The sequence below is a fragment of the Pholcus phalangioides genome, unplaced genomic scaffold (assembly GCF_987345545.1).
Source record: "Pholcus phalangioides strain wild (caught in Gottingen) unplaced genomic scaffold, Ppha-v1.0 ptg000017l_1, whole genome shotgun sequence".
Lineage (NCBI taxonomy): Eukaryota > Metazoa > Arthropoda > Arachnida > Araneae > Pholcidae > Pholcus > Pholcus phalangioides.
In genome coordinates, this window is record NW_028301610.1 from 44,961,582 (window position 1) to 44,980,670 (window position 19,089).

The 19,089-nt window shown below is 31.0% G+C and overlaps 1 protein-coding gene across 2 annotated transcripts in view; it reads right to left on the reverse strand.

Moving 5' to 3' along the window:
• The window catches only part of LOC149073505 (homeotic protein ultrabithorax-like), a 183,836-nt gene extending 165,626 nt beyond the window's left edge, over window positions 1-18,210 (reverse strand). The window contains exon 1 of one of the 2 annotated variants that reach the window (XR_016194452.1): window positions 17,594-18,209. Coding sequence is in view for 1 of the 2 variants with exons in the window: in XM_089246928.1 (XP_089103054.1) it covers window positions 17,594-18,110 (517 nt within the window). In the remaining variant the exon portion in view is untranslated. Of the gene's footprint in view, window positions 1-17,593 lie in introns of both variants that reach the window. The other variant, XM_089246928.1, reaches the window with a different exon arrangement.
• Window positions 18,211-19,089: the final 879 nt, after the last annotated feature.

Consider the following 19,089-nt stretch of genomic DNA (forward strand, 5'->3'; position numbering starts at 1 on the left):
AAGATATTTTAATTCAAAAATCGGAGAAAAGTTATGAAAGAACATCTAAAACTAACGGAGAAGGCTCCTTTCTTTCAGTCCTTTCCCAACTTTCCTCCGATGTTTGACTTAGAAATTGCACTTAGAAACTTGGATTTTTTCTCTTTTTTTGGCCTCAGGAGAGACAGGACAAAAACATTTTAATTGGAAGTTAGGGGACAGGGGGACCGTATAAACATTTAAATTTTTCTTCATATTTATTTAAGTAGTCTACTTCATATTTATTGAAAAAAATCCACCAAGTAAATGCAAATTAACGCATAATAATATCCTTATGGGTAAGTTTTCGCATGAAACAACTAACTTCAAACCAAGTACACTAAAAACAGCTATCTTTGCCACAAAATGAATAAAACCAATGAAATCGAATGATTTTCGACAAATATGAGAGAGAAATAATCTTTTATTTAGAGAGAAAGATGTACTCATCCACTAGTTAATACAAGATATACAGAAAAACTGACTAATTAAATGTCCCGGTAGGTGCAGAGAAGAAATTTTTCCAAAAATCAGTAACTCTACAAAATTAGCCAGTTTTTCTGTATATCTTGTAAATAATCTTTTTTGTCAAAAGGAATAAGTTTTTATTTCCTATTGGTCGAAAATCGTTAGATATTTATGGTTTTAATAACCCCAAACCCTTATGTCCAAAAGAACTGAACTCCATAGAGCAACCTCTTTGTTCATAAAAAAATCAGCAACTATGTTAAATATATAAAATTAAATATATTACTCGATAAATATATAGAGATACTCGATTAAATTTATTTTTAAGGCATATTATTGAAATAAAATAAAACTGGATCAACAGAAAAAAATCTAGTTAAAATATATCATGAAAATCTGTTTAAAAATTTACAAGCGTCCAAAGCTTAACTAGATGAACGAATTGCATAATTATGGTCATTGGAGAGCCATGTTTCCTCTGAGAAAATAAATAAATTAACCCATGTGACCTAACCTAACCCATGTGACATCTAGTCATGGTCTCCCCCTACTTGTGTCCAAAATCGGTTCAGTCCCTCTTATTTCGAATACTGTCATAAAATAACAGTGATGTGATGAAAATAATCGAAATATCTAACAATCTATAGGCCTAATAGAAAAAAACTTGGACTTCGATTGATGTATTTCAACATCTATCTCAGACACACTGAAATTTTTGACAATTCTTTCAATGCGAATTAATAAATTTCTGATGTATTTAGTTATTATTATTTTGGCTTTTTTTTTTAGATTCTATGCATGACACAATGTGATGTATAGTATGTCGTGATCAATCCACTATGCTGACGTAATATACGAGTCTGCTCCCTTCATTTGACAAGCAAATAGAGGCCTGACGTCGTCCACGTCGTGTGATTCCACAAGGTCGTTCATGAGGCTCTCAAGGAAGAAGGAAAAAGGAATTAAGACGTGAATTGCAGTGCAAAAACACGCTAAAGAAAACAAAAAAAAACACATTATCTACATCGAGAAGTAAGAAAACGAGTAAATACGAACTTCCTTTTTACGCGTTATATCTCTACGCATTTATTCTCTATTACAAGTTTTAGTATTACTATAAAAACTGCCATTTATTGAGTACAAAAAACTAATAATAAACCTACAATAATTCGTTTACATCAGCGTTTTTTCTCAACTTATGACCCGCGGACCAGAGGTGGTTCGTGACGATAGTACAGGTGGTCCGCAAGCACACTTGATAATTTTAATTCTAACCAAATAAAAATATAATGTTTTTATTGATATTAGTAATAATCTTATGGGTTCAAATAAAAATTAGACCTTCATACTTAGGTTAACCATATCCAATCGAGAAAAATACTATAAATCACGATACTAAATACGAACCAAATTGCAGCCAAAAAATTATCTAGTTATTGCTAATATTTCTGAAGAGTAGGGAAATAAAGGACTGCAACAAACCGTAGTATACTAAAATGTCTTTCATAAAAAAGCGTTCTTTGTGACTAGGGGATCATACTTCATTGAGAAAAATATGGGAAGCTGTAATCTCTGAAATACAGCAAAATACGGGACCCAAAATATTGCCACAAGTCCGCAAAATCACCAATTGTTGCTGAAATGTCTGAAAATTATGAATGAGTGGACTTGGTAACTCGAAGTGAATTGGAATGTAGTTCACGGAAAAAACGTTGAACATGACAAATGTGTGAAATGTGTAGGCCTACAGTATCGGTTCTCAACCTTTTTTTGACTCGCAGAGCCCTTTTTAGTGAAAAAGTTCTATGGTGGAGCCCCGCAGGCCTATTTTTAATTTATTCATCAAAGTTACTGATTTATTTTTATTATTTAAAAATATTTATAATTACTTTTTTCAAATTTACTGTTATTTTTTATTTTCCTTGAGCAGCCACGGAGCACTGGTTGAGAACCATCGGCCAACAGTATTTATATAATTTGTAATATAATTATCGTAGTATAATTTGTAAGATATGAAGGTTATCTTCATTCGCCATTTTAAGGAAAGATTAAAAATTCGAATAAGCTTCGGTGAAAAAACGGTACAATATTTAGTAAAGTCAGAATAGGCAAAAATACGGGAATGGCCAGTCAAATACGGGACACATGATTACACCACTCATGCTGTAAGTTACAGATTCGTTCAATTGAGCCAGATATTTCACCTTTCTTCGGGTTCAGAAAGGTTGAGAAACACTGGTTTTTTACATCAACAAACAAATTATAATTCTCATTTTAACATTCAGTTTTTAACCTCCAATTTAGCATGATACATACGTATTATTAAAAAAAAAGGTTGTCGATATGCAACAGTTCATGCGCGTTGATGAAAAAACAGAACTTCTATGATAAAAATTATTAATTCAAAAGACGAAAAAGATTATGGAAGCTCGTGAGAGAATGATCGAATGATTCCAAAAGATTATTTTAACACGAATCCCTGGTGTGTGGAGCATTAATCTCTCAATATCTCTTTTGTTATATAGGCTGTAAATGTCAGCTGAGGAGAAATGTTTACTCTATGAGGTGATAAGAGGAATCATTAATGACTCAACACAAATATACACACATCATAAGTTATGTCCATAATTTAGATCAATAAACAAGTAGGTTTTGATCATGCACATTCGCTTGGGAGCTTATCAAGTGTAGTGGCTTATGAGATGGGTAACAGAGTGGGATGGTTTATATATTTGGGCTCATTATCATGTTTATATTTACTTACATCTAATAGGTTATTATTTTCGTTCAAAAGAAGCCGATTTTTCACTCTACATTGAAAACAATTCGTTATATTAGGACTTATCTCACCGAAACTCCGGACCGCTCATATGTCTATTTATTCCAAGCCAATCTTCTTCAGGCTTTTAATTTCAAATATTTGAATTTGTTTTTAAATCAAAATTGATAGGATTTGGTTGAAATGATTCAGTTTAAAAATTGAATAATAGGTATTCATACGCATCATCAGTCAGTTCAAGGACTTTATTACGTTACGTATTTGAGTCTGTTAAATACAGCCTGTTCCGTACAGTAAGCCTACATGCACACAAGATCCCTCTTATAACGTTTTTCCGCTTAGTACGACTTATATATATATATTTTTTTTTCGTGGTTCTCTCTCTCTCTCTCTCTTTCAACTTCTACAAATACTCACTGAGATTTCCCGTTTAAAGCGTTTTCCCGCTCACAACGTTTTTTCCGTGACATTTTTTTTTAAAAACAAGCGGGATCCACTGTATTTACATTTTTTAAATTTGAAAACCATAAAAACATTGAATTTTAATTTTTTCAGTTAAATTGGTATGAGTTTCCTTTCCGAAAAACAAAATCAATGTTTCAAATGCATATGATAGATAACTTCTATTTTTTATGATTATTTACTCTTTTATAACGACTTCGATAATATTGTTGGAAATATTTTTAGTTTCAATTACAAATTTAAACTTTTAAACTATTTGTATTTGTAATTTCTTCACAATGTTAAAGGATTATTGGGATCGTTTCGATTACGTTAGCATCGAGGTTTAGGTTCAAGCTGTTTCAGAAATGCTTTGTTCTTCACACACATTTGAAATATAACTTGTAAAATTATTTTTTTCATCTTGTTGAACGATGACATTGAAATTTCTTGAGAAAAAATTCCAGTCAAACAGTTAATATTAATTTTTGATTTTACCAGTAAAAGGCTTTATACCAATGGTTCTCAACTTTTGGAAACCCGCGACGTGGTTTATTTCTTTTTCGTGAGTGGAAGGCCCGGTCATACACACAACTAACGTTAAATAAATGAGGAAAAATGAAACAGTGGCCGGTTTAACTGATGGCAGGGCCCGGCGGTTGAGAAACACTGCTATATACAGTGCTTCATATAGGTATGTGATAGGTAGACTTACTGCATGCTCACCTCAAATAACATTTCAAACCCCACAGACGGATTATTTAATGCAGTTTATATTTTCTTCTATCCTAAAAACGGTTGTGAATGCTCTCTCTAATCAATGAAATTGACAAACATCTGAACACCAAATTTATTTTCTTCGATTAATGAATTGAAAAGAAAGAAAATTTTGATCGAAAGGAAAAAAAAAAGATAGAACAACAGCTACCTATATATATAATAGTTGATAGTCATTGACAATCACCATTGGACCTGTATGATTAGATAAAAAATTAAATTTTGAATCCAAAATAAAACTCAACCATGAATTCTATTAATTTATATCCTATTTTGTATACATTTTTTCAGTCTATTTTTTTTATTGTCATTTCTCTCCATTCGTTCATCAAACAAAAATTTTAAAGCACTGTTTTTTGTCGAAAAATAATTCTGACATTATGTAACCACTATGATTTTCATTTTTCAAGTCCCATGGGACAAAAGACTGCTACCCGTAATCATTGGCGTACGCGGGGGGGGGGGGGGTTCTAACCCCCCTTGAGCCAAGATTATATTGTTATTTTGCAGGAAAAAACGTAAACCCCCCCAGAGGGAAAAAAAATCTGAAACCCCCCTCGAGAAATTTCTGCGTACGCCTATGCCTGTAATAATGAAATGGCTATTTCTAATGAATTTTATTCCGATAATTTATTGGTAATTTTTTTTTTCATGTCATGTTAAAGATATTTCTCATTAACCCTCAAAACACGATATGAATCAAATGTTAAAAGCAGAAAGGTCTCACAATTAAGAACGTAGGCTAGTTGAAAAAACAAAAAGAAAATTATACTGAATGTATATATTATTTCCTTCCACGGGAAGTATCAACGGATAGTTCAAACGAAAAGGCGTTAGGAGTGTAAACTAAATACCACAGTTAGAATGGTTACTGTATCCTCTGAAAATGTTCTGGACAGCTATATATATAATTAATAATTTAAATAGAATTATTAATTATTGAAAATATAATAACCGTTAACAACATATACATGATGCCTAGGTAACAGGGCGTATGGCATTTTACTGGCGAACCGTTGGTCCTAGAGGCATACTTCCAATTAGAAAAAGTATCCAAATAATGTGTGGTACTTCGATATGTCATTCATATTGTAAAGAATTGTACTGTTATTAAAATTAAAAAATTAACTTTTTATACCATTTAAATCGTTATTTTAATTATTAAAATAATTTTTCTGACATTGTGTAACCATTTTGTTTTTCATTTTTTCAGGACAAGTGAGGTAAAAGACTGGCACCTGTAATGATGAAATAGCTATTTCCATGGAACTTTGATACAATTTTATTTTCAAACAATGTAAAAGACCAATTTCTAACTAAATCTCAATTCAAACAGGATATAAATGACATGTTAAAAGTAGAAACATCACACCAAGTACAAAGTTTAAAAAAAAAAGAGAAAATAGTAGTCAATGTAAATTATTGCCCATCATGGACTATCTCAAGGGATAGTTCAAATAATAGCTCAGAGTAAAGTCTTAAAATCACAGCTAGAAGCCATTCCATTGGCTGCTGTATCCTCTGAAAATGTCCCATGAAAAAATATACTAGGATCCTCAGGGTAAAAAAGTGACATCTCCTCTTAAAAGGATATGTAGCTCTATTTTTCTCCATCAGCCTACCAGCTCCCACGTAACACAGTAAAAATTTTCTTCGCCCCCCTTCCCTGTTCTCTTCAGTATTCTCTCACCCCCAGGAGCGAAATATGAAGAGCACACAGTACACACAGTCATAGTATTTTCCTATACTAAAAAGACCCCTGCCATGAAGAAAGGTCACCACGGAAGGAGGTGACAATGACCAATGACGCTCGAAATGCTCATTATCATAAAATGACTACCGACAAGAAGCTTCGCAACAGTCAAATATTTCTTGGTGATATACCTAAAATGACTGCTGTTTTATCTTAATCTCGTTAATATTTACCGGTGAATTTAAAATTCAAAATAGTAATTCTTTTGATATTTTTATTTTTGATTTAAACAATGATTATTTGTGCTTCTCGTATTGGATTATATTGTGCTATCGGACTAACATCAAGAGATAATCTACTGAAAAGGTAAATTTTTCTTAAATAATTCATCAATTTAGATTCGAAAATGCGTATATTTATTTAGATATATGAAATCAATGCTTTCATTAATATAACCGAGAGTCAAAAGACGCGTAAATCATTTTAAATTGTAGTCGATATACTCGAAATTTTCGTGATACTAATCGTTTCATTTAATACGTTTTAAATACTACTATGCAAATTCTACGATACATATACATTTTAATTATCAAAACCGTATTCTAAATAAACAACTGGTAGTAAAAATCAAGTGTATTTCGATAAAAATCTCTTCGTTCTTCTATTTACTTTTAAATTCTCGCTGAGAAGTACATAAAGAACGAAAAACTTTAGAGTGCTTTCGTTGTTGTCCCAAATACGTGTGTGTTTATATTTATCAAAAATTATTAAATATAATTATCTACATGAAATGAAACAATATGATTAGATAATGAGAATATACGAGACAGTTGAAATAAGCCAATAAAAAAAGCAACTGGTAATGTCCTTAACACTACTCGAATATCCATTATTTATCCCTAGTAAAGAATAACATTGGATATAGCTAAAATATATATATTACCGCGACATTTTTCTATATATATTTAAATAAAAGATGTTTGGGAGAATTATAAATAATGAAAAATATCCTTTAAAATATTTATCGTATCAAAACGTTATTTTTTTAGCTCTAAACCTTCCGATATTGCCGATGATTATTAGTTAATTAATTCTCCAGACTTTTCATGAAATATTTTGTTGTTTTTGAAGGATTTTAGAAACTTTCATTCAAATAACCATCAAGTAGTGAAATAATCGTTTTTGTAAGTTAAAATAATTGAGTGTCAGGAAAGATTTTTGAAGATAAATATGTATCATGATCATGTTAGAATGGTCTCAGTTTCAAAATTTGGCTTTTTATCAATGCTATATGATTCGATACTGAATTTGTGCAATTAACCATACTTAAATTATCTACAATATTTTCATTAAATATTGAGGGAAAAAGAATGTTCCACCCACAAAAAAAACACACACACACACAACAACCAAAACCAGCAAGTTTTATGGAAATATTGAAAACTAAGATTGATGCTGCTTTTGAATTAGTAGCTCCTATTGTTATGGGCATCTTTTTCTCAGCCACCTCGTTGGGCATTTTGCCTGTTGTGGCGTTGCATTTGTATTTGTACTTTCTATCAAGTGTATATAGTGTAGTTCATCTCGGAAGAAAATAATAAAATGAACGAAATTGATAGAATCAATTCAGTCAATTCGCATCTATATATTTATCTATTATTACATTCTACACAAAAAAAAGTTTGTTCATTTAAATGTTTTAAACCAAAACAGGAAAAATTCACCTACATTTAATATGGATTAGTTGGATTTGAAAAATCATCTATTTATATTTTCGTTTAAATCAGTATGTTTTTGTGAATTAATAATTTCTGTCTAAAATTTTTTTAGAAGAGTAAGTAGGGAGGGAGTTTGATGTCCACAAAAATAAATTTAAAAGAGATTTGTTACCTAATTCTTAACCTTTATTTGAATCTATACAAATCAACAAACACAGTGCAAAATAAACTGCTCAACTATTGTTTTTCGACTTTTCATAAATTTTTAAAAAATTTATTCACATTGTTCCAACTTGTTTGGGAGAAAGTTAGATTTTTTCCCCCTATATTTGAGCAAAATTGGTTTTAGGCCTGTCGCAGAGAAAAATGTATGTAAATAATGTCGCTTAAATCACAAATTTTCATTTTGGAAACGGATATTTAAAATTGTTCCGATGAGAAAGGTTCGATACCGCACTTCTGAGAAAATATTGAATATCGTCCTAATATTGAAAATTGAAAAGCCTTATTAAATATAATATCGATAATTTTAATTTTTCGGAATATATTACGTCAAGCCTTATTCCATGTTATTCATATAAAGCTTAAAATATTAAAAAAAAAATGCATTTCATATCATTTTGGAGATTCTCTCTCTCTCTTTTTAAATGAATGCTTGAAGATTGGTCTTTTTGAACCGTTTTCAAATCTGTAAATCTGTCTAAATTTTTGTGATTATTTTATGCACCTTTGCATGTCACAGTGTTGCGCTTGTTTCATGTTGGTCATCCTCTGCCTATTTATTCATTTGTCATATACACATTTCTATTTATCATTTACACGCTATTCCGATTCATTCGCTGTTTATGTAATATTTCATTTAATACGAAGCAAAACTGAAATACACGTCGTATTAGGTTGAACTCAAACTTTCTTTTGAACGTTATATCAGTAAAAATGAAAATGTATTTCACGATATTAAAAGCAGTATTTTTTCTGGGCGTTCAGTGGTGTCCGAAAATATTTTATCTAAACTATAGTTAAATAACAAAATGTAAGAGGAACTCACTAAAACTTTAAAAATAATATTTGTGGAGTAATTCAGGCAGTCCTATCAGTTAATTTTGAGCTATACTCCGCATAGTTTCCTAGATAAATACAATATCTAAGAAAAGCAAAACAAAGAAAACAAACAAAATCCCATTTAACTTGACTTGTGTTGCAAGAGCTACAGTTTGACCAACTTCCATATATATAACGTTCACCATTGAAAAAATATATAAAATTAAACCATCAATATATTTTTATTCTTATCTTTATAGTCACTGTAATATTTTAATTTTTAAATTTGAAAGTTTTCTCAATTTTTGCTGAATTTTATTAATTTTAAATATCTAATACTGTAGCTAAATAACATTTTCAACATGACAGTCTACTATGAGGTTTTTGATGTATCTCTTTCTGATTTTAAATACCATTAGAAGACGCATAAAAACGGTTTTCTGCTGTATTTAATCTCAAAAACAATTAAAATACTAGAATTGATTAGTAGGCTAATCAGTTCAATAAATTTAATTTTTTGAATATTGAAATCAGATTCAGAGTTGTAATCAGAATGTAGATTTAAATTAAAAGTCATCCAAATTTTGAATTATTTACCATTGAATTATCTAAAATTTACCATGCCCTTCACGTGTAATCACGCATCAATTTCACACAGAAATATTTAAGTCGGAATTTAAAGCAATGTCATTTATTATCTTGGATGAATGATAAAGTACAAAAGAGCACGCGAAATATTCTTTTGCCAATAATTAAGAACAATTACTGCAGCAAATCTAGCAAATAATGCTACTGTTAAGCATGAGCGAGAGATATTTATCTTAAATTTAATTTTCCCATAATTCATTTATATCACAATATAAAGTATTGTTATAGATATGAGTGTATGTTGAGGTTTTTTTCCTCTCTACTCTCACGGTGTATCTCATAAACTGTGCGAACCAAAGGATTAAACAAATTTATAGTCACCCGATGCTGATAAAGCCGAAATGTCATCAATTAAAATGCAACGTACTATGTTTTTAATCTCACTTTATATGCAGACAATAAATTTGGTTTAAAAATAATCTGCTAAAAACAGAATCATCACGAACTCTCTGATAAAAGATTTTCTATCATATCATTCAAATGTAAGTAAATAAATGGTTTCTCTTCTCATTTACGGGTAATACCAAAGTGCCTTAAAGATAAAAATCTCTTTTCTAAAATTTGTGCATATCGATAATGATGGGGAAAAATATTTACGGTATTTCTTGGAATAAAATGTGAAAAAAAATAAACAAAAATATATACGAGAGCGCCGCATATAATTGAGGATGAAATTATTTGTAGCCTAATTACTGCTTTCTTGAATTCTAAAATGAAATATTTGATAGAAAATGATAAATGCTCAGAAAATCAATTTGGAATAATAGTTCCTTTATCTGAATTAAAGCAGGCTGTACAATAGCCTATATAAAATCAAATGTTTCTGTAGAGCTCTAAAAATGCTAATATAAGCTGGGAAAAAAAACCAACTTGACATAGTAGAAATGTGTTTTATTCACACATTTCTACATAAATTAACGAAATTGACTCAAAAATTATCTCCACTATTTCTTTGGTCTCTGAGTTTGAGTTCGCCCTCTCATCCTTCATGTATGTTTCGATCGTGTAAAACATCTAATACGTTATTTTTCCAAACAAAACCTCCGCAAGCCTCAAAAACCATGTTTTAAAGATGAAATATATGCTATTCAAAGTAATACGGTATTTATTTCATTTTTAATCAATCATTTTCCATTTTTTTCATACACCTTTTTTACTCATACGGTGCTTAAAATATATTTTTTCATGGGATTCACATGTCTCTGAAATTGTGTGTCCACTTCCTAAAAAAACAAAAAATATCCTATGGGCCTATAGCCTACAGTAAATCTGCTGTAACGACAGTTCAAAATCACGAGGGAAATTATCGTTATAACGGACTTCTCGTCATAAGCGAATTTCCATATTTTGCTCTGTCACGTTACAAAGTGGCAAAACAATCTACTTTATCTGCATTTAAATGTCTTTTAGATTGTTTCGTTCTAACATTAACGAATAGACAGTAGTCCTACTCCAGTCATGAAATTGAATGTTTGGTCTCACAGCAGTTAATTCTCTCAGACATTTTTGCATAGAATTTCGTATTATCAAAGCGATTTAGTCGACCATCTGAATGTGTGTGTGTGATTAAAAGTCACAATTATTATATCTCTCCTCACTTCCATGACTGTATAGACTCGTCAGCATTTTCCGCTTATCGGAATGTTTTTTAACACGATATTTTAAGTCATTCGGAAACGACTTTAAACTGTAAGTTTGGTCCCGTGGTCTCTTATTCACTGGAAGAGACAAAAGCCGAATAAAATCATGTATAGTGGGAAGCCAAAAAATAGGAAGAAAGGTTGAAACAATTTGAATTCTTTCTGTGTCCATTCCTTTGTTCGAAATATTTCATAGTAATTTTTACGAGAAGCATGTGCTATGATAAGAGTTATCATGTTCAATTCTTGTAGAGAGAGATGTTGACATTAAAGCGAATGCTTTCTAATTTCCGACTCACATAACCGAGTAATTTTTATATCTTTAACATCAGCTATTTGACAATCACTTGCAAATCACTCGTTAGAGGCCGTCCTCGTTATAACAGACTTTTACTGTAGGCTTACTGTAGAGTTAAACTTTCCAATCGCATCTCTCTATAGCGTAGCATCATCCATTTTTCTTCTGCTTTTATTTACAAACACTACAAAGATTGTGAAAATGAATGAAAAAAAAATAGTAGTTTTCTTTCAATTTTTGATCGCATCCCGGTTTTTTCCGTTCAGGATCCCTCGGAAAACTGAAAGAGCGATAAGAAAAAAAAACTACTTTCTTATAGGAAAATGAAAAGAGGCAAGGCGAAGAGAGAAAAAGACAAAAAGAATAGATCTAGGAGCTGGGGATTTAGGCAACGTATATTGATTTCTAGATGCCAAGAAATATCTTTGAAAGGGGGTCGAGGAAAGAATGGGTAAAATGGGTGGATAAAATAAAAGGATTACGACCACAATGCTACACATACACACACAATTCCTTCTTGTGATCTCCGTCAACTTTCCAATCCACCTCCATCTTTTTTCTTTTGGTCCTCCTTGAGAGCACAATTGCTCCTAAAGTTTCCTCCCAATGCATCTTCCCAAAACCCTAAATTCTCTCGGAAATTATTTTCACACCTGCTCCTGAATCTTTTTTTTTTTTTACTGGCAAGCAAGCTCACTTGCCGTGAGCAGGGCGATATAAACGGCCATAAACAATGGCGTCTATAGCTGTTTTACGTGCCTTGCTGGAGATAGAACGCGAAGAAAGTGCCATTTAACCCACTTAATCTCGAAAAAACAAAACAAAATAAAATAACCCGATGCGTGTTATGTGCCACTTTTTTTTATCTCCTGTTTCATTTCTTACACACTCTTTTCAATAATATACAAGTAATTTTTTATTATTATCAGTTTTTTTTTGTTTCCTACCGAGTAGGTAAATTGAAATAAAATTTATCAAAATATTACTATATAAATTCTTTAAATTTTTTTTAATGTTTAGACGAGATTGTAATTATTATATCAGCACTGAATTTTATTTGAGAGAGAGAGAAATAGCCCTATATATATTATCTCAAACGTTCAGTAACTCATTAGCCTGTAGGGCAGAGGTTTCGAACATTAAAAGCTCCTGCGGAACCCTCAATGATTATGAAGCAATACAGGGAACTCTTGATGGTTTTGAGGCCGTTTTACGGAACTCGAACAAATTTTGAATATTTCTTTAATATACAGGGTGTGCTCAAGGCAGTTTTAGCACTACCATGAGGACACGTCACCATCGCGGAACACTAGTTGGAAATCTATGCTTTAGAGCCGAGTTTCTGAACAGGAGTTCGTGGACCTTTCTCTATTCCCGGTGACTGCTATGGATTTAGCAAGGAATAGTAATGAATAGCAATGTAAATAGTTATAATAATGTTTTTAAGATGATGGATGTATTATTTCAAGGGTTCTCTAAACCGGTGGTTCATCATGAAATCGGGTAGGAACCATGCGTAATCTTCTTATAAATGCATGTGTTTTTCAATTAATATACAAGTAATTTTTTTTTATTATTATCAGTTTTTTTTTCTCCACCGAGTAGATGAATGGAAACAAATTTTATAATGCTACTGAATCCTTTTTTGAAGTTTTTATGTCTTATTTCAAGGATTCTCTAGACCAGTGATTCACAAACAGGCCTACATCATGGAGTCGCGTAGGAACCATGCGTAATTTTCTTGAAAATGCGCTGGTGCTGTGCGTACCTTTTGAAAAGCGTAGAAAAGTCTTGATTTCCATTTTATATTGTCCCATACAGTTTTCACATTTTCATTAGGCCTGCATTTCTCATTTTTTCCAGATTAATTTTGCCTACTTCTAAATGACCAAACGTACACGGATTACCATCGATAGCCGTGAGCATTGCATCGCTCTGTATGTCATTTTCCAGGTGATTGTTAGAACATGAAAATTTTCCGCATGACTCCTAGAACATGCATGTAAACAATTTCAATGATTTCATAATACGTGAATATTATTTGGAGTGTTTCTTAGAAAACATGGAAATTATTTCATGAGCTCCACTAGAGCAAAAAGCTCAAGAAACGCCGCACTTGACAGCACGGATTCTCAACCTTTTCATCTTACGCGATCCATTTTTCACCCAGGATAACGCCGGGTATCAAGCAAGAAATAAACATATTCATCGGCCGAATATGTATGAAAAACATTGATTAGATCAATCTAAAAGTTGATCTTGAGTTCTCAGATGTTGATGTTGTTGTTGTCCTCAGATCAATATTGCATTATCTAATTGTAGTTTCTGACATTAATTTTAACAACTCACGTCTTATATTTCATTTCAAAAGAGTGAAAACATTTATAAAATGGTCGATAAAATGCTCAAGTGAACCAAATTGGTATCCATGCACTCTAGTCTAAAGGAATAAGCTCGTAGTCTAGTTCGGCTTTATTGTATCAGTTTATCCATTCAGAATCAGTTTAAAACATTGTAGGCATCGCTTTCTGTCTAATGAAATTATTTGTCAAAAATATCTAAACTGAATAATGTGAGAGGGAAAAAAAAATCAATATACAAATCTTTTTTTTAATGTACACTAAAATATCAATAATGCTTTGATTTTTTTTCGGGTATTTAAACACCGGCCGAAAATCTAATTAATCCTGTATTTTTTTCATGAAATTTCATAATATTTTCTCTTTACGGCAAAACCCCTTACATAACTTTCCTGTCTTTTCATGCAATATAGATGTCAATTCAATAGTAATAAACACTTTCTTTATTTCACTATATTCAGTAATAAAAAGTCAATATAATATAATAATTGAAGTCGAGACTTTTTTTATATATCGATTCATAAAAGTTTTTGATAAAAAATTTATTTATTTTATTGATTCCTTTGTAAATATGAAATGTAGTAGATGACATCTGTAAATTGTCACCTAAATACTTATGGAGCCTGTGAAATTTTTTGATGATCATAAAATACCATCATTATTGAGAATGAGCAATATTGATCAATCAACGCCAAAATCATATGATATTATTTTAAACCGTGATTCTACAGATACACAATTCGAATTCAAGAGATTGTAATGAGCACATAAAATTCCGAATGATGTCATTTCGACTGTATTTTGATCAACATCTATTTTATGACACTACGCGCGTTATATGACTTACAATACTTTCTTCAACAATTTGTATCTATAAAATTATTCAAATATATTTCTGTGAGTAAAAATTTTATCCACATTAATATTAGTATTCGAACCGTCGTTATTTATTTCGGAATACCTTGAGGAAGTGCTGAATTAGTGAATTTAATTTATTGGTCTGATAAACAACACGATTACGTTTATGTGGCAAAACCCTAAAAAAAGCCCTCCCAGCATCTCCCGTGAATGTCATTCACACACGAATTCTTCACAATTCATACGCTGGCTGTCTTGACAGGTGATAAATTTTCACTTCAGATCGCGGAGATGATTCGCTGTTTCAGGTAATTAACATAATGGCCCCAAGAAGATTGAAATAAATTTACATATCCGTGCTTCAGAATCGTAATGAGCTGAGATTGTTCACGGCGTTTGTGTGTGCATTTATGTATTTATGCAGACACAAGTGAGTTTGAGGAATTAAATAACATGGTTTATAATCACTGATAATCACTGTTTATAAGAGAGATTTGAATGACACTGGTTGCCAGTTTTATGATGGCATCCCATGTTTTGTGTGACAGATAGACCTGATTCTACATTGATGTCATCTTCAAGTTCAAATTAGGATTACTACATGAAACGTTAAATATTGCCTAACGATTTTAGAAATTGATCAAAAAATTTTTTTTACAAATTCCTTGATTCTGGGCTTTTTGCACATTTTTATAGATATTTATTATTTTTATAGCTATCAGAAACAAAATATAGCTTTCTGAGAAAAATTCAATATTTAATATAGAAAACGTAAAAAAAATTATTTCAGTAAAGTTTTTTCGCATACTTGAAAACAAATGTGTATTTTGTAACAAGTTAATTGCATATTTTGTATGCGAAAAATATTTTTCTTCATTTTTTTTCTTTTATATAAAAGATTCAATTTTGTAGTAGGAAATTTCAAGTTAATTGAAAATTGTAAAAATTTTCATAATTTACAAATTTCAAAAGATTTTAATTTTTTGTATGTCATTAGATTACATTGGTATGATACATTTGTTATTGGATTATGGTGATATGATACATATTTTGGATATCAAAAACAAAATTTATTTTCTGATATCTTTCTGAACAAAATTCAATTTTTAATGTAGCAAACACAAAAATTTATTTCAATGCAGTTTTCCCCTCAGAAATAAATATTCATTTTGTAGGGTATCAATTTAATTATTTTATCCAAAATATTTCTCTTTCTTTCTCCATTTTTTCTCCTTCAATATTTTAAGACATAATTTTGTAGTAGGAAAATTCTAATGAAACAAAATATGAGAAAATTTTCAAAAATGATAAATTTGGAAAGATTTCAATTCTTTGAATGTTATTAAAATTTGTTGATAGATAGTTATTGAGATCTACAGGTAAATTTCTATTAAAATTGCAATCAAAACTCATGTCGAACATGAAAGTAATCTGGAAATCCATTTTGATAGAGAAAAATGTCATGTTTCTTCTGCATTTGCGTGAATAATTTGAAACTGATCAATTTTGACAATTCATATAATATCCAACATAATATGAATTTTATGACATACTTATATTTTTTATGGTATATTTTATTACATTATTTCTTTTTACGAGATAACTTTGCAATTTTATTTTGCTTTCCAAAATTGTTGATAGCCTACTCAGTTTTAAAGCTGTATGGTGTATTCCACAATAAATTTTAAAATCACAATTTCATTCACATGATGCACTTTTTCTTATAATTACATGAATAAATTGAAACTGATTCAATATTTTGCACTGAACAAAATATAAATTTTATAACATGGTCCATTTATATCTTTTATGATCAATTTATGGCATTTTATGGTACATTTTATTATACTATTATTTCTTTTTAATAGACAACTTTGCATGATTATGACAGCAATTTAGTTTTGTTTTCCAAAATTCCTGATATTCATTTTTTTATGCTGCATTTTTATTCTACAGTAAATTTTAAAATTACAGTTTTGTTTACATGATGCATTATTTCCTCATAATTTTGACTCTTTTGTGCAATTTACAAAATAATGTGATATTACATGTCAATTGATGTGAATTGAATGGAAATCAAAAAAAAAAATTCATGATTTTGTGCATTATTAAATAGAAATTTGTTTTGTGCATGAAATGTTATATGCAGTTTTTTTTATTCTTGTGTGATATCATTGCATGTTTGTGTTTTTCAATAGGATAAGACTTCATAAAGCTTTAATGAGGCTGTAATAGGCTTTAATAAGGATAAGAATGAGATTATATGAAATCTGAATTCGATAGATAATGATGAAATAGCAAGAAATCACAGTTAACCCTCTATGGTCAAGTGTATACATACATGCCAAAAACATGGTTAAAAAACCATTCATAACAATTTATTTTCTCAATTTTTTGGTATTTTGGAAAGTATAGCCTTTAGTGTCATTTCAGTACAATCAACAGTATTATAGATACAATACTTTTTCATCTAAAAAGAGTCGATTACTTGTTGGTGTCATTCAGAGCTGATGAAATTTTGTGTTCAGAGATTTATAAAATTGCACCAAATTGGGGGATAGAATATAAAATTCAGCTATCCAATTTCGCTAAGCAATATTTTATCAGTTTGCAGATAACAATAAAATAAAGTAAATCTATATTTTACCCTTAATTGGTCATTTTAACTAATTAAAGGTCCACTCTAACGGATTCAATTGCTGTTTTGATGTGTTTTTTTTCAATTAAAAATATGCTAACAGTACCCGTGTTTGTAGAAAAAATGTAATACATTTTTATTGGGGTGAACCATAGAGGATTAAAGAAAGTGAAACTAAATAATTGAATTGAAGAGAAATATGGAAGTCGAACTTACACCAACCTGCTATGGCCATCCACGGGTAAAAGGCATTCGCCGGGGCCTGTGCCATGGCAGTTGTGTTCTGACAGCAAGTCGACCATGCGTCCGAGACCCGTGTTGCACCAGTATTGTCAGTCGGAAATGGCCGCATAGCTTCTCCAGGCATGGAGGCAGACCTGACGCCCGTTAACGAGCCAGCCGAGGGCCACGCTGTGGCCATGTCTTTTACGGCCTGGTTAAAGCCATTCTGGTCTTTGGCCAGGCATTCTGGCTTGAAGAGCGTTGCGCCGGAATCGCTGCCGGAGTTGGAGTATAACTTACAAGGTGCTGCCGCGTTGGTTGCCGAACTAGCGTTGTTGACAGTCGCGTCAACCGGGTATGCGGTGCCATTATCGTGTGTGCTTGAGGACGAACGAGCTGTACTGGGTTGTGGTGGATATGGTGGTACTAATAAGCCCTGCGGGAAACGGTAAGACTGCTCCGCAGCGGACTGTCCGTTGTAGAAGCCGCTTTGTTCGAAATACGTATTCATCTCATCATAAGAAGTGTGATATCAGGGCTTTTGCTCATTCGTTTTGTTAGTTTGTCGTAGATGAAGTTCAGATTCTGTTTTGTGTCGGGTTCCGCGTTGCTCGCGATACACATTCCGAGAAGGGTGGTCCCTTCGAGACCCACGTCGACCAATCGCGTGCCGCGGCGGAGTGCACGAAATAGGGGAAGCTTGTATCCCGCCGCCATTACTGACTGCTATTGCTAACACATGATGCCTCTTTTGATAATGAGGGACATTAAAAATATTGCAAATGTGTAAAAAAAAGTACTCCAATCTCTTCACTTATTACCATCAATGAGAGAAATAAAAATTACAATATAATTTAATAATAAATAATCTTCAACCACAGATAAATGAAATCGGGGGACCCAACAAGTATCGTTTCGATAGTCAAATCTCATTCAGATAATTAGCAAAATTTATTAAAAAATAATGTAAACAACAAAGCGCATTTTTTAATTAAATCTTAATGAAATACATAACTAACAAAATTTAATTATATAGTGTTTTATTTATTTTACAGAATTTAAATTAAAATAATGTAACCCTCAAGTTACATTATTTCAAAAATAAAATTTTAATGAGTCTACGAAATTAAATTAAGTAGTTTTTTATTATAATAAAGAATTAATTTAAATAGGAATTTATCATTTTGAACAAAATTCAAAGTAAAATAGTGTAAACCCCCCCAAATCATATCATTTAAAAAAATTAAATCTCAATGAGTAATATAATTAACAAAATTTATTAAAATAGTGTAACCCCCAAAGCATGTTATCTCAATAATAAATATCATTGACTTTTTAAATTTTTTATTAATAATTAATAGAAAAAGACAAAGCTAATCTATTATGAATAACTAATGAATAAATTTTGTGCTGAACATATATTTTCGATAACTGTAGAAAAATTAATTGTAAATAAAATCCTTATATTAAATTTTGAGTTTTCCATCTTA